The following is a 23,456-nucleotide window of genomic DNA, read 5'->3' as shown; positions in this document are numbered from 1 at the left end:
CTATGTTTAACATTATTATTTATTAACTATTTCAGCGAAGTAGCCCGGAAACTCATTAAAACGTATATTTAAAATACATTAAAAGTTTAAAACGTAATAACAAGATAAGTTAAGCAATTAACGAGAAGTTATTAACCAATGTCATTAAACTACTTTGGTGTTTATTTTTCTTAAATAAAAAATATATTTTTCTATTTTAACATTATAAAATATTCTGCTATTATGTTTGTTATGGTTTTATCTAATTTACCATACATTTGTTGACATGAACATCTATCTTATAAATCCAAATCCAATGTGTACCAAACAAGTTTATATTTAACCAAAAAATACTTAGTATCATTTCGCAATCAAAGCTGTGTATATAGTAAGGACAAACATGTATGAATTTATGTTATGTTATGTTATATATATATATTCGTTTATATTTTTTTTACTTTTAAAAGATAGTCTACTCTTAATAGGTAAACATCGTTACTTAAATTATCTACGGTTGATTTAAAATTTGTATCTACAAATTATATTAGAAAAAAAACTTACCTTTTATTCGTTTTTGGTGTTTCGATCTCCATAGGCGGTGGCGGTGGCGGCGGTGGTGGTGGTGGGGGAGAAGGCATCACTGGCAAGACCGGTACAATCGGGGTCGGTGGTACAGGCGGAGCATCCGGTATATCCGAAGTCTCTACGTCCAACTTGACATCAGGCAGTTCTTGTAGATCCGGTAGCTCGGGTAATTCCGTTTCTGGCATCGTATTGACCGGTACCACCGGTGACGTAACAGCCGACGGTGCGATCGAACCGTCGTCAGCGTTGGAAAATTGGACATCCCCGGCGATTCCAGGTAGGTGAGGAAGATCAAGCGGCATGTCTAACTCCGGTACCTGTTGTCAGTTTATCTTATTTTATACAGCAGTAATATTAACCATCTATTTTATACTAGCGAAACGTTAATTTTGGCATTTGCATAAAAAAATCCCATTACTCACATGAAACTTTAAAACCATCTTTATATTCGTAACCTAATTATGATTTTAGTTACATAGTGGAAATCTTATTTACACACAATTTTTTAGATACAATTTTTTTTCTTTATATATCTTTACGTTATAAAGTTTTAACTTTTTTTATTATAACAGTTAAATAACAAACTGAGGACAAGTTTTTCTTTCGCCTCCGTATTTTGCTATTGCTATCGAAGTTTTATATAACTTTGTATTCTCTCAAGCGCCAAAGTTTGTGCGAAATTTCAACTCAAACGGTTTGGTACATGTGACTTAAATTCATCGCAAGATTAGGTCCGCACGACTTAAGAAGTCAAGTCATAAAAGCCTGTAATTAAATAAATGCTAATCAATTTTTCACTGACCATTCCCATGCCCGGCGCGTACATGTATTCGTCAATTTCTCTCTTCAAAACGTTTTTGTTCATGATCGATGGCGGTGCATCTTCTAATAAACTTTTCTGAACATCTGTATTCACCCTTGGTACATAAACGGGCGTCCTGTTCGGCGTAACCAAATACGGACTCTCGTCGGTATTGTAAATTAGGAGATCGCCTACAGTCGATACTTTATCAATAACAGCTTTGATATCGAAATCTGATTTTGGTTTCACCGATTTAGGTTCAACAACTTTCACGTGGAAGAAATGAAGTTTTTCCTATAAAAGACATGAGATGTATAAATTGTATTCTTTTAGGAAATTATTTTAAATAAGAAGAAATCAAAACACGACATAAAATTGAATTGAAATTACCTGAATTGCTTTTTCATTAGACTGCCTCTGAGATTTTCCACTTAGAGTTACTTTTTTACGTTCAAAATTATAGTAATTTGTATCGAAAACAGACTGGTAATGTTCATGTGATATTGACGCTGGATATTTAGCGCTAGAGAACACTTTAATCGCTTTCTGCATACCAGCAAGTTTCTCCACTTTTGTTCGAGACACATTTATTCTTTCTTGAAGTTTGCGAGTCTTGTCTATATTCAGGTTAATCCTCGCCGTTACGCGCGAGAATACGTCATCAACTATTCCGTTCAGATTGTCTAAGGTGTCAGCAATCTGTAAGACAGTCTCTTCCATACTTAAATCATTTGGTATTAAATTGATTTTATAAATTCCCTCCATTATAACTGTCTTGTTTTGAGTTTTGAATTATCAGATTCTGTAACAAACAAGTCATCCCTAAGATTAACATAATAATTAAGACCCTGTACTTCCTCGTTCATAAAATACAGTCTTAATTTTTTAAATATAATTGTAGTGTAAAAACTTAATCTTACCTACTTAATTCCATTGAAATTACCTAAAATAAATTAATAAGGCACAGAAATTATCACTAGATAACACACCCAACATCTTGGGATGGAATATAAATTGTCCAGTAAAATATTATTATACACGGTAAAACTATAATTTTTATTTACAATTCAGTCACTGTTAATCTATTTTCGTTTATCAGTTCTGTGTCAACTATTATACGCAATGATATAATCAATTCTTGGTCGTTCGCGTGGGTGATTCGGCGAGTAACGTGTGTAGATTATCATTAGCGGGGTCAGTGCTCCAAGAGAAACGGCAATAAGCATCAGGAGACATCGTTGGATCTAATATGGCGGGCTCCTCGGCAAGTTGACCAGCTGACAGCATATTATTAAGATGTTTATTAATGACAACATCTTCTGGACTAACGTAGCCACTCGAGGCAGATGGCTTCAATGGCACAGGGTTCCGTACAGTTGTCTTAAGACTAGGCAAGGAATCTAATGACTGTAGCTGAATATAACTGTTGTCAGCGCAATGCTTTGCTGGAGGTGGCAAGGTAGGCATAGTAGGCAAGCTTTCAGGTCCAAACAACTTTGGAGGTGCAGACCCTAATTTAGAGAAATTCACCATAGATCTCGCTTGTACTTCTTCAGGGAGAACGTACCCCGAAGATGGAGCGGGTGGATTTGGTACTTGAGACGGTGCACTAGTAGTAAATATAGGTGGAGGCAGACCAGCCATAACATAACTGGTACTGGCAGGTGTAGGCGTACTCTTTGTCAGAGGACCCTTTATTGGTGCAGGTGCTGACTGTACGTAACCACTTGCAGAGTTCACGACGGGTTGAACATAACCAGTTGTAGAATTCTTTTTAAAAGATTTGTCACTTAAGTAAGGAGAATTTTCTCGCGAACTCTCTGTATCAATCGTCGACGAATCTCCTTGTATTTCGTTATTATCAACCTCATTGGCTTTAATGGGTTCTGGTTCAATATGAAACGAGGAATTAGAACCATCATCTGAAGTCGAAACTTGTCGATCGACGGGTCCTCGTGAAGAGTCAGACAAAGCGGTGCTATCGGTCTGATCACTTGCACCACAATTTTCATCCTTTTGCTTCAAATCCGGTGATGAAACTGTAGTCTTGCTATTCGGCAACAACAGCATTTCGTCAGATGAGGGCTTTTCTTCTTTGTTTGTAGGATTCCAGCCACCAAAAGTATATTTTGAAATATCTTTTTCAGGAATTCCTAAGCCATTTGGCAAGACTGGCTTAATGTCTTCCATTTTCCTATATTTCTTGTATAGTTTAATGGATCCGTAAATTATACCTATTAGAGCAAAAATTGCCATAAATATTAAAATCATAGTCAATCCATCTCTGCTTCGACAGGCCACAGTACTAGGCTCACTCCATGGACCTGGATATTCATTAACAGATTCATTTTTAGCTCTTTCAGGCAAAGTTACGTTTCCATCGCTTAGCACTCCATGATACAAGTCATAGTCAAAATTAACTGCTCTTACTTCATAAGTTTCTGTTGAAACCACTCCTTCACAGTGTGTAAGTAAAACTTCTAAACCAGTTGTATTTATTATTTCCGGTTCCAAGTCGTCTATTACCCTTCTTATCTGATATTGATCTACTGTTCCACCAGGATTATCAGGTTTTTCCCATGTAAGCTTCTCAGGGTTATTTTTAACAGTAGGAGCCTTTAATCTACTAGGGGAGCCAATCCTTGTTCTTACAAATATTGCATCATTATATCCAATTTTGGAACATAAGCCTATAGGAACATTACATGCTTGAACAGTTAAAGAATAATTAGTATATCCTTGCAATCCTGTTAGTGTAACTTCTCTTCTAGAGGTATCCGTTTCAGAAACTTTATCTACATAAAATTCTTTATCATAGTTGTAAATGACATATTTACCAATATTGCCATTTCGTTGGATGGGTGGGTCCCATGAAATAGTCAAAGAAGTATTTTTTACATCAAGTATTTGAACATTTATAGGATTTGTTGGTGTATCTTCTGATGTTGTGAGTACTGCAGTAGCATTTTCAATATTCTTTTGACCATAAATAGTCTTAAGGGCAAAAGTAAACTGATAAGTTCTAAAGGGCAGCAAGTTTTTTATAGTTACATCCATCTGTTTTGGATTAGGTATAAAAATGTGTCTATTTTCTACTGATTTATCACAGTAACTACTTGTTTGAACAATTGGGCAATAACTTATGTTATAACCTGTTATAATTCCATCTTGGAGAGCACAGTCCATTACCCATCTTAAAGTTACATATGACTTACCAGGCACATCATAATTTAAATGAACAGGAAAGCCATACATAACAACTCCGTCTTTTGATATGTCACATTTAGCCCAGACCATGCCACTAGTTTTTGTCCCATTATTTGCTGATATAGCAAACTGATACCTGTATTCTCTTGGCAAATCAATAACGTGATTATTTTTTTTTGGATCAAGTACTGCAAAATCCATTCGCCCAGCACATATTTTTGTAGTGTTGTGTTGACACCAGAAAAGAGTATAATTGTCAATATCCTTTATACCCACCCATGACAGCTCATAGGTACCATTTTCATAAGCTAATTTGGTAAAAGATGTTAGCTTTAAGTAACGTGTATCTTTCTCTGGAGGAATATAGAGATGACTACTGTTAGTAGAGGAACCATTCATATTAAATGACCAAACCGTCACATCTAGGGCATCAAGGCTTGCATTGAGAATGACATAGCTCAGACTCTTATTTTTTTCGGGAAATACAGTTTCTGTCTTGTTTCCTTGTGACACCAGTACTTTATATGTGAAGTTTGCACCAGCTTCCTCATACTCCTCAAGCTGTTTCCAATACACGTAAACCACTCTTTTGTTCTCATAAGTAGCTTGATGAAATGCACCTGCAATCATATCAGGTGGTCTCTTTGGCCTCTCACTAGCAGTGCAGAAAACTGTATATTCAAATTCAGACCAGAATTCTCTTTTTACTGCTTTTTTAGACTTTATATACACTCTTACTTCATATTGCATATGTGCATATGGTAAATTTGTTAACTGAAATCTATATGTTTTATTTTTTGGTGGGAGATATGATGCATCTACTCTGTGAAACTGTGTAGTATTATCAATTTTAGCAATTTGATATTCTATTATATGATCCACTCCGCATCTCAATAAATCAACAATATTGTTAGGAACACTCCATTTTAAGACAACACTGTGGGTGCCATTCTTTACAACTCTCAAGTCAATAGGTGGATCAGGCTTGACAATTGAGTAGTGATCTATGGTGAAATTTTGTTTGTTACATCCAAATACATTACAAGCTATTAGGTGAAAGAACTGTTCTTCTTCTTGTTGCCTATATCTTGGCTGACTACTTGTATTCCACAGACAGTATCTGGTAAATGTATTGTCAACTTTTTCTGCTATTCGTGGTGACTTTACAAAATTTCCATTAACAGAAAAGGTTACAGAATAATTAACATTACTATATGACTCAGGACTAGTCCATGAACAATTTAATATATCAAGATTTTTGGACAAACAGTTAAAGTCCATCACATCAGCTGGAGGACTTTCAACAAGCACTCGAGCAACACATATTTTCCCAGTCTTGTTGTTTCTACAGTAATAAGAATTTACTTGCTTTTCGGGCTTTTTGATGTACAATCTCCTTGTTGTACTGTTCACAATCTCAGATTCAAGGTGTTTCCCAGCAAGTGAAAATTCAATATCATTAGACGAATAATTTTCTGCAATGCAAAAAATTTCTAATGGATTACCATACGGAACTGTTATGTCACCTTGAGGGTACACTGCAACTGTAATATCTACACCAAGACATTTTGAGAATATGCACGGTAAACTTATAAAACACTTTATTAGTATACACCAAATCCATGATCGAAACTGCGGTCCGTTCCTGGAACCACTACTACACTTCGTTCTTTTGCGTGAATCTAAATCTGCCATAACGGAAACAATTGTCCTGAGCACCTTTTGTCTGTCACATTCCGATTTATAACATTAGCCGTTTCTCTAAGCAAGTAACGAAAAAAGATAAACACATTTCTTGTTTTATATTTTTATCACGAGAAGTCAATGGCGTACTGTCCACCCGAAACGTTGACACAAGGTTGACTAAGTTCGAGCAAACAACATCACTTTTATTTATCATTTAAACTGATCATGTTGCTTCAAGTAATTTTATATTTCTAAACTTAGCACATCGAGACTTGAAACCTCGAGAATGCATGTAAATTTAATACGCCTTGCTACTTACATAAAATAGAAAGAAAAACTTTGAAGTATTTCTGAGTAACGCCAACTTCACTCCAGTGTCGAAAGACATTAATCAATAAATAAGGAAATGTTGCCAGTATACAGGAGAAATAATTACTAATTTAAGATTAAATTAAAAACATTTTATAATAGTACAAAATATGAATTAAATATTTATTTTGAGTTCATAAAGATGTACAAAATAAAACTTGCACAAAACAAATATAGTAATGTCACTTTTCTGGACGAAAATTGAAATCTTGTCAATGTCGAAATGACAGTTTAATGACGAAACGTTCGAAACATCAACACAGGACTAAAAACTTGTACATATTGTTAAAATTATTATTTTTTACACTTAGTTACCAATTAATTCATAATAATTGTTTCTTAAAATATTCAAATATAAATAAATATTTCTAAATTTGTAAAAAATATATTGATAAAATGATATAAATATTAGTTATGAGACAATTGATAAAATTAAACCTAATCTTTGGAACGCACTTTGGAAAAAGTTGAAAGCTTTGTTTCACTATTTTAAGATTTTACATAATTCCAATTGTTTTCTATGTAGACTAGGAATTTTGAGTAACTATGTACATATTTTATTTATAAATATAATGGATGAAAAAAGCAAACAAAATCTGGGATACTCAACTAAATCGGCTCTTATAAAATTACGCGATGACATTCGAACCGTTATCGAAGAACATAAACAGAAAAATCGCATGGGGTATTTATTTGTATTATACATAATAAACTATGGTTTATATGTTGTTTATGACTCTCAGTTCGTAAATTTTTTAGAGCTCTTCAATTTGAAATAAAAAATATATATCTTTTATTTCAGATTTGGAATTGTGCGAAACATTATATCATTTTCATCTGAAAAAATTTTGTTATCAGGAATCGCATATACTGTCACAATAATTAATATAATTTGCCTAATATTGACATATCTATTTGGTGAAACGTTATTGGCCCAAGGGTACTTGTTATGGGAAGCATTATTTTTATTTATTTTACTTGCTATTAATTTCTTAATAGCTTTTAATGAAGAATACATATACAACAACGAAATACCTCATCGAGTTAAGAAAGTATTAGGTATGTGTATGTAATTTCTAACTAATTTTAACATTGTTTTTGATAAACCAAAGCTGCTTACACATGTCAGTGGTATCATTATCTGTTTATCATTTTTTTTACACAGAAACTCTTGATGAAACAATTGAAAAGTGCCTATGGAGGGAAAATCATTACCCACACTTATGTGCTCCATTTTCTCCGTGTGTAATACTACAGTGGACTTATAGAGATGGTTTGTATAAAAATACATTTGTAAAATAATTGTATTATTAAATTATTTTCTAAGTTATTTAAGAAAAACGTATGTGCAAAAAATCTTGGTATTACTAAATTTTTTTTTGTGTTACAGGTGTTATTGTAAATCTACCCTGGGCTCTACTGGTGGAAGGTGATGTAGTTGTTCTCAGACCAGGACAGGAAGCTCCAGGGCACTGCAGAGGCCTAGAACCTGATGATCCAGAACTTTTTTTTGGACAAATTTTTTTATCAGGATCACAGGTAAATAAATGTATAATAGATGGAATATTTATGTTTTGTAACTAAAGTTTTAGAACTTAGATAACATTTTATACAGATAAAATCTTGAAATATTTGAATCTTCAAATGTTTTCATTGTAATTTTGCATGCTTGTCAGGCAAAAGATCATTTCAGTATGCCTCGAGTGCGTGCGCCACATCTCAATAAAGCATACAAGATGTGTGAAACACCCTTTTTGAAAAATCTGAAATTGGCCTTGGAACAAGCCTCCACTAGGCCGGTAACCGTTTTTGAAAAACAGAGGTATTTGGTAAGTTTTGACTATTGCCTATAGTTATGCTTGTTATGTTCACTTCATAAAATTTGTACACTCTTGTCTCAGAATTATAAGCTCTTAAGTTTAATTATATGAACTCTGAGATTATAAAATACAATTGTTGAAGAATGGTCAGTCCCTCAGTAGAATGGGAATGGGTTATAGCATTAGAAAATAAGAAATAGTTTTAGAAATAGTTAGTTAGTTACTTTCAAAACTTAAATGTTAAAATTAAAATTACTTTTTTTTCGTTCGATCTAGTGAACACATAATAAAATATGTCATTCTTGATCTTGCCACTATGACTTTATTTAATTTATGGATCAACATTTTTTTAAATTGTATATTAATAATTATGATAAACGTCTGGATTAAATTAGATAAATAAATATTTGAAAGCTTAATAAAAAATGTCTTTTAAATATTTTTTTCAAATTTAATTTATTTTATAAATCTGCTTGAAATGCTTAGAGAAAAATAGTGTAATGTCTAGAAAATCGAGAAAAGTTAATATAGACCCAACATACACCTGGACAAGCGCAGCGCACAGGATTTTTTACTGTCAATCAACTGCCTAGCCACGAATAAACGCAAAATAAATCCAAACTGAATTTCTCGCTGACACGGGGTGTGGGCGTTACTACGCACAGCAGAAGTGCGACAAATCGAAATGTGCGCGATTTCAGATCAGATGAAGTTTTCCCTTGAAACAACACTCTTGAAACATTTACATATCTCATTTTTCTCTTACAGTGCACAGTAAAAATATTAGAAGGCATAGTATTACCACTCGTAATATTGTTAATGGTGGTGACTAGTTTGATACGCTACTTATACCACTTGCCGGGAGTGACGCACTGGACTGAAGTGTACTTTCTGCAGATAATTGCCGCTTCACTGCCATTATTACAAATTGTTTTCCCAATTGCTTGGGTCACACTCAACTGTTATGGATTGGCTAGGTGAGAGTATATGTAGATTTATATATATAGATTTTTAGCTTTGTGTATTTTTATTTTATGAAAACAGACTCAGAAATGAAATTTGACTCATAATTGTTATTTTTAGATTTAAACTATTATCAGAGATAGGACAGAAGTATACTCGTCCAAAATCCTGCTCTATATCAGAAGATGCCAGTGATCCGTTAATAAAAGCACTCAGTGAGTCTAATCTCAAACCGCAGGCATTGAGAACTTTAGGAAAGACTTTCTGGAACATTCTTATTGGAAGAGAAGATATGGTTACTAGAACTGCCAATATTGTTCATGTTTTGGGTTCATTATCGGTGAGTTGATTTAGTATGTAGAATTTGAACTAAATATGCCAATTGACAAAAATATAACTTGCTAGTAAGTAAAGTTATGGATATTTGTAATAAAAAAATCCTTTTTTTTCAGGCTCTGTGTTGTGTGGATAAGAAAGGTATTCTTTCATGGCCTAATCCAACAGCAGAAAAAGTATTTTTCCTAAGGAATTCGAGTCCCTTGTCTCACAACTCGAGTAAGACGAGCCTCAACGGGTCCATGGGGCACCAAAGCCAGACGAATTTAGACCAAGATGGTGATATTAAACAGAACCCTGAACCATCCACAATTGTCGAAGTATAGTATATTTTATTTTATCTTTTAAATATAAATTGAGTAATGTCGAAATATTCAAAATGTGCTTTTATTGAATATTCAATTAAAGAGATAAACCATTTAGCCTTATACGTATTTCTCTCTTTCTATTTCGTTACAATATTACCAAGCGTGGACCAAATGAAGTGTTCATATTCGGGCCGTCGCCGACAGGTGCTGGACCTGACGCACGACCAGAACGCGCCGTTCCGCGTGGAGTTCGACGAGCAGCGCTGGCGCACTCACCTGGCGCGCCTCAAGCCGCTGGGCCTGGCCGCGCTGCTCAACACGTGCGCGCGCGCGCCGCGACACACCTACGCGCACTTCTGCGCGCACCTCACCTGCGAGGCGCACCACAGGTCTAGCTCGCGCACTGTGCTTTGCGGGTGGACAGATCACCTAACATTATTCGATATCGAGATGCATTGCTCACTGACTTAAATTCTCTATCTTTTGGGAAGGCCTTAAAAACACAATCGAAATGTTTTTTTTCTGAGTAGTGCACTGGATTTTTCCTATCCTATCTAATAATACAAATCCTCGGCGGTAATTTTTTTGGGCTAAACCCAATCATTGACCTTGAAATCGTCTTTGATTCTTATTAAAGATGCACAGCACGAATATAATAGTTACAGTAATTAATAAGCTATTTTAGAAATTATATTAATTTCAGTGAGGACCTAGTCCCCGTGACAAACAGACGCTGTCTGTGCGAGTTAGCCAAGCAGATCGGTTTTACGGACGCGGTCGCCGAGTCTTATAACGTACAGGAATGCTTAGCTGTTTTTCGACACCTTGTAAGTAAAGCTTAATTATAATTATTACGTAAATAACTTATTAAACAAAACAACTATTAAGTAATCCTTATGAAAGCCCACTTCCAAAATGTACAATTTTTGTTATCGTTTCAGCAAGCAGATACAATTCGGCGAGAGACACGGTTCGTTCGGTCGCTACACCTGAGTACGCGTGTGAAGGTTCCTCTGCCGCATATGTTGGCCGTCATCGTGAAGGATCAATCAAACCAACTACAGATGCTCACACAAGTATGTTTTTCGTAATTAACTATATTCCAATATTTCATATATTGGTAATATCGGATGCCAGCGCCATTGATATGTACTCGGTGCGCCGCTCGCTTTAAAGGAATGAAATCTTATTTTATTTTTAACGACATAAATATATATCGGCATGTAACGCTCGTTCGATGCGGCCAGGGAACTGCTGACATAATCCTGGACTCGTGCGTCGACTACTGGAACGGCCGCGACCTGACACCGATCTCGCCGTCCGACCGCAAGAAGATCATCGACTTCTACCAACGGAACTCGCTAACGGCGTACTGCACGGCCTTCGCGTACAAGTATGTGGCATCCGTATAACGTGAGTCGTGCGTGAGTGGCGCGTTCTAAGGGCGGCGTGCGCAGGCCGCTGACGCGCGGCGTGGCGGGCGCGCTGGCGCAGCAGTACCTGGAGCTGCCGGCCGACAGCCGCGCGCTGTACGCGCACGCGGCGCAGCGCGCGCACGCGGCGCACTGGGCCGACGCCGCCGCGCTGCACTTCCACTCCACCGGTGCTTTTCTTTACTATTTTCACGACTGTTTACCTCCCGGGTATGTTTTTTTTTTTAAAGACACGTTATATTTGAAGCAGGGATGTTACGGATGCGTAATTTCGCATCTGGATCTGGATTCGGATGTGTGAATAAAATTTAACCGGTTTCGGATACGGAAATTATTTCGGATGATCCGATTGCTTCGGATAGTTTTAGTGACTGATATTAGATTATTTAGACATCTCAAAAGGGAAAATTACAAAGTACCGATTGAAATTTATATGTAGGCTATTATTTGGTATTAGGTATAACAATAGAAAAATAAATAACAATAAAAAAACAGTTTTAACCACTTTTTTAAGTATAACACTATGCGAAAATAAAATATATTTGTAAAAAAATATTTTTATCGGATTTGGTTACGGTTTCGGATATCCCAAGTTTACGATTACGGAGCTACGTAACGTCTCTGATATTTGCAATCGATTGCAATTTTTAATCAATATATCTCATCTCAGTCTACATGTAGAAAAATTTAGTAATAATCCTAATAATCTTTAGCGCATTTCAACCTCAATAGGAGTAAAGACAAATGAAAATAATAATAGCAATAAAAAACAATTGATCGTAATCTTGTATAATCTGTGATGTTCTAGATCACGAATAGTGTTGTTGTTGTTGTTGTTGTGTTGAGTAGAATAAGTGTTGTGTTATAAATAAAGATATATTAATCTGTTTGTAGTGCATAATATAGCAAGGCTATTAACCAATCTATCTTTACTCTTTTCTCTATTGGAATACAATCCGATTGACATTATTTAAGGATACCCACTTAAATAATGTCAATCGAAATGTCATATTAATCAATAACGAAATAAACTCCTCAGATTCGTTGCTATTTAACGAAGTCACGGACGATGACGTCAACGACGCCGACGGATATTTCGACATGCAATGTAATCAGGTAAATTGGAAATTTTGATTTGTAAAATCAAACAATAGTACAGCATAAATGGCAGATATACCAAGATCGTTCGCTTACAATTTACATGTAACAATTGATATATTAAATAACTTAAAATGTATATTAATAAATCGCAAAGACACATAAATGTAAATCTTACATAGTATAAAACAAAGGTTCCTGCTATCGGTAGATCTTTTAAACTAAGAAATAATTGATAGCAAATTCACATTCCTTCCATAAATGGAGGAATGGTTGTATATATAGACCCTGAACGTTACGTTTGAAGCCGTGACCGGTAGCTTGTATAAGATGCGCTCAGAGTGGACAACATTTCACTTGCACGTGTTTTCGTTTATTTAATTTTTACTTAAAACTTATATATTTATCCATTATTCATCTCAGTGATTGTTCTAAATGCGAACCTCCTCGTGTAATATACGAGTACAGTTCAGTACTTTTACTGTATATTTAACACAACAGGTTCACTACTGACTCTTTGGAAGGTTGTCGTGATTTCAATCCTTTAAATAATGTTTATCAGCGCATTCTATAAGTGCTATCGAGAGCTTTTCACTTTAGATCTGGGCTGTGCGTAGGGTTTTATTTGGTTTATATATTCACCAACGAGAATCTAATAATATGACCGTCGATAACGAGACATGTATAACTCAATAATCACATTGACGACAACGACGCAACAGGTGTTTATAGGTATGGTGACGATGCAGTACCAGGCTCAGAGCGACATGGTGGAGCTCATCGAGCGGCTGGAGCGCGCCTGCATCCGCTTCGTGCACTTCAGCAAGGAGAACGAGCTGCGGTCGCGCGTCTTCAGCGAGAAGATGGGCCTCGAGTCAGGCTGGAACTGTCACATATCGCTCATGAGCGATCACCACCACAGGTAAGCTTAGGAGCATGTGGCGGATGGAGGAGCACAACCGTTCACAACAACGATCAATTGCGTATGTGCGACGCCGGAACGAGCAAACTCTGTGCTATTTTTTTCGCTGGAAAAACGCAATACGCGTTTCCCCCATTTGAAGTGGGGGGGGGGAGTATGTGTTACTCGCCCGGTGCCCAGGACTACGAGTACACCGAAATACCCACTAATAAACCAGCGGTAGCCTCTCCGTCTCTTCGGCGGGCGCCACGGGATCGCTTTCGCACGCTACCTTGACAAAACTCAGTGCCCTAGACAAATCACAAAAATTGCGTATATTCTAATGTCTTTTTGGGAATGATTGTCCATAAATTCAATTTGGAGCTTCGGGTATATTTTTTTAAAGCAATGGATATTCATCTCCAAAATTTTATTTGTCTTTTTGGAGCCGACTAAGCTAGTATCGTTAGTTATAAGATAATCTTCGGTATCGGTAATAGTTTTAATGAAAATATATGTTTTAATATATATAGAGTAAAAAACCAGGATACGTTGAAGGCTCTGAACTAATAAACAACTAGATATTTAATAATAAATACATTAGGATTTTAAAATGTTTTATCAGAATCAACGCATATTTCAAAAGAAAAAAACTTCAATTGTAGTTAATAGTAGCATTATAAACATATTTAATTATTATTACATAGACTTGAGTAAAAATTAAAAAAAAAAATAGTATAAGTTTACAGGTCGTAAAAGCAGCAATTGGAAGTTTGGATGATCCTTTCAAAATTATGGCACTAACACTTTTAATAGTGGTGATAAACAGAAATAATACGTTAACAGGTACACCCGTCATTTTCATATAACACGACACATTTTCTGACTAGCTTATTATTTTGAATTATGAATTTGTTTCTCATTAACCTTGTTATTTTTCTTGATGTTGTAATAATTTATTTTCTAATGAAAAATTGATCATTTGCTTCAATAAAAAAAAACAATTGGTAAATCTGATGTCGCTGTTCATGTTGTAATCTTTTTTATAGTTTGTAAGAATAATATCATTGTAAAAATACTCACTTCTGCATCCCCATATCATCTGTTACGACATTTGTTTTTGGGTCTCTTGTTAACAAAACTGACATGATATATTTAAAAAAAAAATGTGGAAAAACAAATCTTGTATAAGTGTTCTGAAAGAAAGCGTCGTTCTGTAGTCCCTTCTATTGTTCTTCTGCATGGTCTATTTTTGTTTTCTACAATACATTAGATGTATTAATCCCTAAAAAGTATGACCTTATCTAGAATATTTGCAAGCTTCTTACTGGTAGACGAAAAAAAAACCATTTATTTTTAATATGTGTGCCAATTTGAAGAAGCTCCTGATTTGCAAATTTTATAATTGTTCCCATTAAGCTGTCTTTAGTTGAAAATTTGATTCTAAATTTTTAATTTTGTATATATTCACCTCGATTTCTTAGCTCTTTAGTTAAGAAATATGTCCAGATTATTGTACATTCTCGCGGTTAATTTTTAAAATGTATTTTCCAAAAATGTTTAAGCATTAAATATAATAATATAAATTTCTGCAAAATATCATACGAAATATAAAAATAAATGCACTGTTTTAATGTATGTTTTTAAGTATCATTTGATTATTTGTCTGTTTTATCATAACTTTTGTCGTAACTAAAATAATGCACAACGATTTTGAGTGTGCGGTGAGAGTGAGTGAGACAGTGTTGTCGACAGCAAGCCGGTTTCGCCGCTGTCATCTCAGACTCTGCGAGGCCGCCATAACACCGCCTCGCAACTTACTAGGCCCGATACGGGCGACGCCTTTACTTTTAGGTTCGTCTACATCTCTCGCGCTTCATTAAATAGCTCGCTTGTGACTTTGATTGACATTTTGTTTTTTAAACGACCTTGTAACTCTACATTTTATTATTAAGATAGGATGGTAAGGTTTTATGTATAAATAACATTACCATTTAAAATATAAAAAAAGAAATTAAAGCTAAAACCATAAAGATTTTTTTTGGTCATTCGACAGACATTAGGATATAATCCTATACTCTATTCTAGATCACTTGATTTAAAAGAGATAGATCGAGCTATGAGGGTGATCTTTTTCATATTTTAATATTGATACGGGGACTTGGCACATCTTTCTTAAAATAATTAGTTTGGGAATACACCATATTATAATATGCTTATTATATTTCTTTTCTATTATTTAATTTTTAGTGTTATTCATTTAAAATATATAACACTTAAAATTAAATTTCGGGAACATCATTCATTACCCGTCTTAATAAGCATAATTTAAAATGTAACATTAAAGCGTAAAGCTAGATAATACTATTTATATTCAAGTGAATTTTATTTTATATGTGTTAACTTTGCACAACAGTTCAGAAATATAAAAAATAATAAATAAAACAAAATGTCAGTTTGGGTGTGGCAAAACTTATGTATTTGCATATAAATCAACAATATATTAATATTTGTTATGCCATTATGATACAAACTTTAGCGATATATTTTTTCATATAAAAAAATATAAATAATTAAAAAACAGGAAAGTAAAACTATCGATGTTCAAATGCATAAGTTTTTTGTAGCTTTGTCTTAAATATGTCACTTTTACTCATGTTTATGTACAAACTATTTTCGTTTTATGTTTCACCTACGAGCTGTAATTAAAAATTATCATCAATTATTGAGAACGAATAATATGAATATAAGTGGCATAGTATATAAAATATTTATAAGCTTTGACGGTAAATGTCGCTCAGCTTTTTTTGCGTATAATAAATTATTAATATTTTAATTAGCACTTATGAACCTAAATTATAAATAATTTGACAAAGAAATAGTTCGCTTTAACCCCGATATTGCATGAATCCAAAATAACTTAATTTTTTTTTCTTATAACCATCATTATAAGAATTATTTTTAACACTGAACATCATATTCATTTCTGATTACTAATCACGAGTATCTCGGTTATAATGCGAGTGTATCTCTATTTTCGTGTGTGTATACATATATACCTACATGAATTAATTGCTTTTGGTACGAAGTAGAATTACCACAGATTAGCAGTTGGCACATTGTACCTCTTAAAATGACCAGACCTTTTTGCATTTGCCGAAGAGCTTGAATTAAATATTACTTCCAAGTAGTATATTTTGAATTAAAACTATTAAGCAATTTATTTAAGTTTAAATTGTATCGACGTTTCCACTAATGCATATGTTCAGCGGCACCATATCATCGTCCAAGGCGCTATCGATGTCTGCCCCGGGAGCGATTAACGTTGAGCACAATACTGTTAAGTTCGATAACGAGGTCAAGAAAACGAGGCATTCGATCACCGCACACAGCGGACTCAAGGTAAAAACGATGACTCAAGCTGGACTAATACTTAGAACATAATCATTTTATTACACGACTGCAAAGCAATTATATATAGCATTTGTTCTTATAACATGTATTCTATGGCACCATATTGCACTTATCATAAATAACAGGTTTGAAATATGACCCTGCAATTCTTAACGTTAACCTAAAAACTTAATGAACAAGAATTCCGCCCCATTGTGAACTTGCAGCAGTTGCAGCGCGACAGTATAACGACGAGTCAAGCTTCGACAGACTCGCTACTAGACGGAGCGGCCCCGGAACCCGGGGAATCCCCGCCTGACGCATGCCGCTCGCTATCCTGCCTCACGGACTCCACCGATCACTCCGCGCCGCTTAACTTCGACATGAGTAACCGGGTCTGTACATGAAGACAGGCGCACTCAGCCGATATTTACCACACTTTACCATCACAATTGCATTCGTTCCCACTTAAACAATTTCGAATTAGACACGTACTTTATTAATGAATATGAAACATATTTGAGAAGGTACTCTGTACGTTTCCCTGTACTTTGAGGTACACCAGGATACTTTTTACAATAATGACCCAAATGCTTTATCCTTTGCTTGATATCCTCTGATTATATGAAATCCAGTTATTGTTAGATTTACTTTCGTAACTCTATACATATGTAAATACTACGTTCACACTAATAAACGATGTTTTATCACATATTACATATATATAAGATTACAATATCATTTGGCAGGCTTTTACTGCCGAACCCGACCTGACTGAAGTATTTTTGAAAATGTATACAGGTGGATTAAAGCGTCAGGCTCTATTCTACTCATTAAGAATCATCTCTACGTAGTATATAAAACAAAGTCGCTTTCCGCCGTCTGTACGCTTTTAATGCGGTTTTCTTCAATAAAAAGAGCGATTCAAGGGGAAGGTTTACATGTATAATAAATGAATATATTATAGAATAGAATAGCCGAGAATTTCAACAACCCTAGCCGGGGAATAACAAGAATTTTGTATAGTTGTATATATTCCGTTATTTTACCCGTGCGAGGCAGCGACGGGTAGTTTAGTATTTGATTAATATGACTTTTTATTGAATGTCTTTAATATATGACAATTTTATTCTCAATAATTAAAATCCTTTACGTAGTGTTCCAGAACCCAAATATTTAAAAAAAATAACTACGGCCTTGTAATATTCGACAGGCAAAACTGCCGCGAGGTATTGAAAACATTCGGCCTCATATAGAGCAAGTGGACAACGTACCCCTACTGGTGTCGCTATTCACAGACTGCACAGCTAATTCCGTTCAGCGAATGATTCAAATTATGCAGGTATACAATTATATTTGTACTAAAATTAAGTGTAATCATTATTTTGATTACTTGGCTGTTTACCTATTTTAAATGTACAAGTTGTAAATCTACGATGAAACTTTATTTAAATGTGTTTAATAGGATTACGGCGAGGTGGTGTGCGTAATGGGGTCGACAGCTAACTGCCAAAATATGGAGATTTTTATGCAAGCTGATGCGAGGTAAAATTGATAAATTATGTGTTTATAGTTCTTAGTTTAATTAGGTTTATAATTATCTTTTTTATGTCAGCATTGCAGTCGAGCCGTTATATCCGGTTTTATGTCAAAAGATGCCGCCATATCAAGTGCCGCGAGATTGCATTGGGCCGATTGATTTGGCGAGGTCATTGAACTCTGTACCATGCTCCCTATCGGTAATACATTACATTACTTTTAAAATATGTTTATTATTAGGTTTTGTAACACTATAATTATTGTTTCAAAAAAAAACGAGGCGTGTAATACCGGTATTATAATCTTCGTTGTTTTTTTTTTTAAATAGGGATTTTTTTGTATATATAATATATAATATTTAACAAACTATTGTGTACAAGTCTTGCAATAGTTTTAGTTCTTAAAATTAAATTTTTCCCAAAAAATACTTATATTAGTTCAAATTGATGCACGCTCACCTTAAAGTTGAAAAACAAATGGCAAAGTCAGCCGTGCACCAACTACTGCAACACCCAGGTATGTAAGTTCTTTGAACATAGTATATGCATAAAAGCTATGTTAAAGTGCATGGTGTGGCGTACTGCAGCAATATATCAATTTTACTTTTTTTGAATATTATCTATAGTCTGTAATTAAAGTTCTTTTAAAGTTTACTGTGTATCTACATTTTTAGTATTTATACCTACAGGTTTGGAGGACATACTCGATTTTTATAAATATTTATATATATAAGTCCGCTGATTATAAGCAATGTGACGTCACTCTAAATTGATAATGCCGGCCATCTAGGGTACATATCATTGCAAATAAATATACATATAATATTAGTTTTCTCCCGCGGTTTCGCTCGCACGTTAAGGTTGTCGTGGGTTTTAGATATAAAAAGTAACATTACTTGGGGTTCGACTTGGTGCATACCCAATTTCATCAAATTCAGCTCATTGGTTTCGGCGTGAAAGCGTCACAGACCAAGTTACTTTAGCATTTATAATATTAGTAAAGATTTTAACTTACTAGATTACTAGCGTGCAATTTTGCTTGAATTAACTCATCTTAAACTAATTACATTTTTTCATCTGAAATTATGTATGTTTTTGTTATTTCAAATATCAATAGTGTGCATTTTATCTATAAATCGAAACGACATGACAAAATAATGTGTACCTTGACTAAATTTTAATTTTCAAACTTGTACGAAAGCATCTTTTACAAATATTATTAAAAAAAGTTTTTCCATAAACACATCGGAAAATATAATCCGGTTCAAATTATTAAATAACATATTAGATTTTGTCAAGCTTTTCTTATTTCATTCTCCCAATATAGAAGGTGATAACAGTGATAGCTGCCTACCAAATAGAACGCTCGTGGCACATTTTGTTATGTGTATCTGTTTTTATTCAAAGAATGAAATCTTAACGCTTTTGTTAGATTAATTCTGCAGTCGGGACTGATTCAATGAATGCTTGAGAGATTACTGAAGCAGGAACTTAGTTTAGTTCGATCTTTGATGAGTGATCTCGATGTTTTCTTTTTCTTTGTAATAGCAATATATCTGAGAGTGACCACATTTACTGCCTCAGATGTCTCGCGACGCGGACGTATCGCTGTTCGCACTCATCACAATGTCGCGACACTTCACCATGTGTCTTTGGAACAGCACGCAGTTCTGGATCTGCAGCTCATGCTTCCTATCGTTGTTACAGGCGAGTGTTCAAACTTTTTTTTATGTGATATAATGATTAAGTCAATATATTTTATCATAATTTTGACTATTGCTTAGGTATTAAATTCTTGAACTTACTTAAAATTGTATTTTATAGACCTCAACTGCATTAGCATAGTTATCATATAAGGCTACAGATGTTGAGGATTTAGGATCTAACCCCGCGTCAGACTGGTTAAAAGTTACTGGGTTTTATGGAACGAAATTATCAGTAGCTCAGTTTGAATTTTGCGAATTTGGCTCGAAAAGCACATAAAGCCTGGCCCTGTGCCTGAAATCCAATATTTTGTACAAATATTTGTGTACAATGATATATCCTTAGCGGTTGGGTAAACTTCGTGAAGAACGGCCACCTCGGCGGGAAATTGGTCGGGAGGACGTATCCAGTACAAAGATTCGGGAAAATGAAAGCGTTTTAGAGGTCTCGCTTTTGATTTGAACAGCTGAGCTCGGTGATGGTGTTCGGCGCGGGCGCGCTGAGCGCGGGCGGCGCGGCGGGCTGCGCGCTGGCGGGCGCGCTGCTGGCGGCCGCGCTCAGCTTCGCGCCGCCGCGCGCCGCGCTCGTGCTGCGCGCCGCCACGCGCCCCGCGCTCGCCTTCAACGCGCGGGTGAGTCGCGCTGCCCTTGGTGTGCCGGCTGGCGCTCTCGATGTTGTATAATCCCCGAGGACAGACCCGATTCTAAAACTCTTATAAGTCGTAGAAAGCTACAATATTTCTGAGTACTATAGTATATACTATATATATTTTTTTGTAGATATATAAAGATTTAAAAAAAAAATCATAAAAATATATTTGTGTATTCGTTATAGTTTTCGCATCGTTACCAAAAAAATCGCCAGCGCCGGTAGTTTTTTTTTTCAAACTACATTGACAAAACCTTTATCTATTAACAAAAAAAATGTCACATGGACATACTATCATTATAGTCTGCACTTTGTACTCTTTTAAAATACAAACTAAATTTATATGAAAATTCCGTAGCAAAAGGATTCATTGTTTTTCTGTTACAAACAAATTTCACCCCTTTTTAATATTAGTATGACTTTATATGTATAGTATAACAGTTTTTCCAATAAATACTACTAATAAATATGATTGAACTGGCTAGAACAATCTTGCAAGAATTTTTCGACTGATTATAGTTACCACTGAGTTTACCACTGCTGTTCCATAATAGTTGTTTATCTATGATAAATATATGATATTATTTTCTGTCGTCAACAGATGGCGCTGTTCGTTTTCTGGTGTTACGCGTGCAAGTTTTTACCATCAGCTATTTCTATCCTAGTATTATATGGATTTACATTACGAAGCTTCTGCGAGCAGATAGCATCTTTTACGAATGCCACCTCCTGTTGGCTAATATATCCTGTCAATATCGGGAACTACTCGAGCAGCCAAGACTTGTCGTTAAAGAGCTGGCACGGGTGGGGTGATGATTTCTACGACGGGTTTTATTTAGCGCAGCACATAACATTGGCGTTGATAACTTTGCATTTAAGTGAGTATTAAATTTCTTTTATACTTTATGAATTACAATTCCTTAATACCTAATTTATTTTTAAAAAACTTTCTTGTTTCAGTTGTGATATCATTGTCTTTTATACAACGACATTCTTCCATCTGGCAGGGAAGATTCTGGACAAATAGGGTGTGGTGTGTGACTGTAGTATTTTTGTGAGTAGCATTGTAATGCATATTTATATTATTATGTACAATGGTCTTTCTACTTAAAATATCAGCCTATTAATATTTATTATTATCGATCGAAAACATCGAAATCGATGCGATGATATGTTCGCTCACGTCGGCTTAATAAACAATTGCAGAATACTAGTCCAAAGCATGTTCAGCGCCACCATGCTGAGCGGCTCGTACGGCGCGTGCGCGGCGTGGGCGGCGTGCGCGCTGCGGTTCGGCGTGCGCGCGCCGCTGCTCGCCGCCTACGCCGCGTCGCTGCTGCTCGTGTTCGCGCTCAACGAGCTCATCAAGTGGCAGGAGCTCAAGTCAGTCTACATTTTTAATATAGGAAGCGAACCCTACATCGTTCATACATCACTTGCCATCCCACGTACCTGCGAGAACATTACGAACACTTTATTTTTTGTTTTGCCAATCGCCTTTGACCTCGCTAGCTTTTCAAAGCGTCTTCGGTCGGAAGCCGAGTACTGAGACACAACTAAGAAAAGGGACTAGTGTAAAGTCTCAGAGAAATGTCGTAAGGTCCCTTTCTGAGAACGCATCTCGACTTAGGACTGTCAGAACGGTATTGGAGTTATGCGAAGCTCGTGCTGGCGTCACGCCTACTAGCGGTTACAAGTTGAGATGATGTAAGTGTGGCATATGCGTCGGTCTCGTCCCTGCTCAGGGAGCGTTGGCTATAATTATTGTAACTATTACTAACTAACTAACTATCGTCTTTGTCATTCAGGACGTGTTTAGGATGCCTGGTGGCGGCTATATACTTCAGTTTTCAGAGTTATATCGAATGTCTTTATGCTGTATACAAGCCACCGATTTCATCTCATTTCTCCGCAGATGGTATAAGATGAAATCCTCTAATTGCCACGGTGTCCACTACGATCTTATTTTTATGTGTTTCGACATTTGCACAACGCATACGGACACAAGTACATGATCTGAGCGATAGATTGACGCCGCGATCTATAAGCAACAATAAAACTATGCTAACGATAAAATCTGTAATGTTATATCATAGACACGTTCGATAACTCTCTAAAATACTTCGTCGCTGTGTGTAGCCGCCTGTCGCCTTCGTGTCTGTTTGGTTCCTCGCCAAGTTCCTTTGCTACAGTCGATAACTGGGAAACGGCAGTACTGAGTACATACGAGTCACTACAACACTATTCTTACTATAACCTCAATCAGTCGGGGGAAATGGGTAAAAAAAATGGAGATGATATTATAAATAAGTGTCACAGTACTAACAGATTACGTCTAAAAAATTAACAAATTATCGCACTGTAGCTCGAAATGTTAATATATGTTTTAACTTTCTTTAAATCGTACACTTTGTTTTTGCAGAGTTGACGCGCGAAATCAAAGACGGGCTCGGTTAGACTTTGGAACCAAGTTGGGGATGAACTCGCCGTTTTAGTCATCATCTTATCTAGTCAATTACAGTGTTGTAAATTTAATTATAACGATGCCAATGGTTGAAGTTTAGTTTTAAGAGAAATGTTGTACTTTTTATGTACCTACCCACTATTTTGTACTTAATTTATTCAATGTATCTGTTACAGACATTCAATTTTTTAATAAATGGTATTCTCATAAATCTAGTTTTAT

The 23,456-nt window shown here is 35.4% G+C and overlaps 2 protein-coding genes across 7 annotated transcripts in view; one reads left to right on the top strand and one right to left on the bottom strand.

The window, feature by feature from the left end:
* Positions 1–6,661, bottom strand: part of LOC113397012 (WASH complex subunit 1) — a 30,029-nt gene extending 23,368 nt beyond the window's left edge. Inside the window, exons 1-4 of one of the 3 annotated variants that reach the window (XM_026635150.2) lie at positions 6,579–6,661; positions 1,757–2,168; positions 1,367–1,660; positions 541–881 (exon numbers count right to left, since the gene is read on the bottom strand). In XM_026635150.2, coding sequence (XP_026490935.2) covers positions 541–881; positions 1,367–1,660; positions 1,757–2,131 — 1,010 coding nt within the window. In that variant the 5' untranslated portion in view covers positions 2,132–2,168; positions 6,579–6,661. The other 2 variants (XM_026635149.2, XR_010309230.1) reach the window with 2 other exon arrangements.
* Positions 6,662–7,007: 346 nt separating this feature from the next.
* LOC113397011 (transmembrane protein 94) lies at positions 7,008–23,445 on the top strand. 4 transcript variants are annotated; one of them, XM_064215889.1, is made up of 28 exons: positions 7,008–7,313; positions 7,431–7,687; positions 7,794–7,901; positions 8,019–8,167; positions 8,305–8,457; positions 9,217–9,425; positions 9,532–9,751; positions 9,864–10,067; positions 10,260–10,444; positions 10,759–10,882; positions 10,997–11,131; positions 11,303–11,448; positions 11,513–11,658; positions 12,528–12,604; positions 13,309–13,508; positions 15,243–15,341; positions 16,757–16,889; positions 17,108–17,275; positions 18,094–18,222; positions 18,346–18,425; positions 18,496–18,619; positions 18,885–18,935; positions 20,003–20,125; positions 20,589–20,753; positions 21,372–21,648; positions 21,731–21,824; positions 21,977–22,153; positions 23,193–23,445. In XM_064215889.1, exons 1-28 carry the CDS (start codon positions 7,201–7,203, stop codon positions 23,263–23,265), a joined length of 4,119 nt encoding a protein of 1,372 aa, XP_064071959.1. In that variant the 5' UTR covers positions 7,008–7,200; the 3' UTR covers positions 23,266–23,445. The 4 variants fall into 4 exon arrangements, with proteins under 4 accessions (XP_064071959.1, XP_064071958.1, XP_064071960.1 ...); XM_064215888.1 differs by having other exon boundaries at positions 15,231–15,341; XM_064215890.1 differs by lacking the exon at positions 15,243–15,341.
* Positions 23,446–23,456: the final 11 nt, after the last annotated feature.

This window comes from Vanessa tameamea, chromosome 9, assembly GCF_037043105.1.
Source record: "Vanessa tameamea isolate UH-Manoa-2023 chromosome 9, ilVanTame1 primary haplotype, whole genome shotgun sequence".
Lineage (NCBI taxonomy): Eukaryota > Metazoa > Arthropoda > Insecta > Lepidoptera > Nymphalidae > Vanessa > Vanessa tameamea.
The sequence above is the reverse complement of the archived record's forward strand: the minus strand, read 5'-3'. Positions and strand labels throughout refer to the sequence as shown.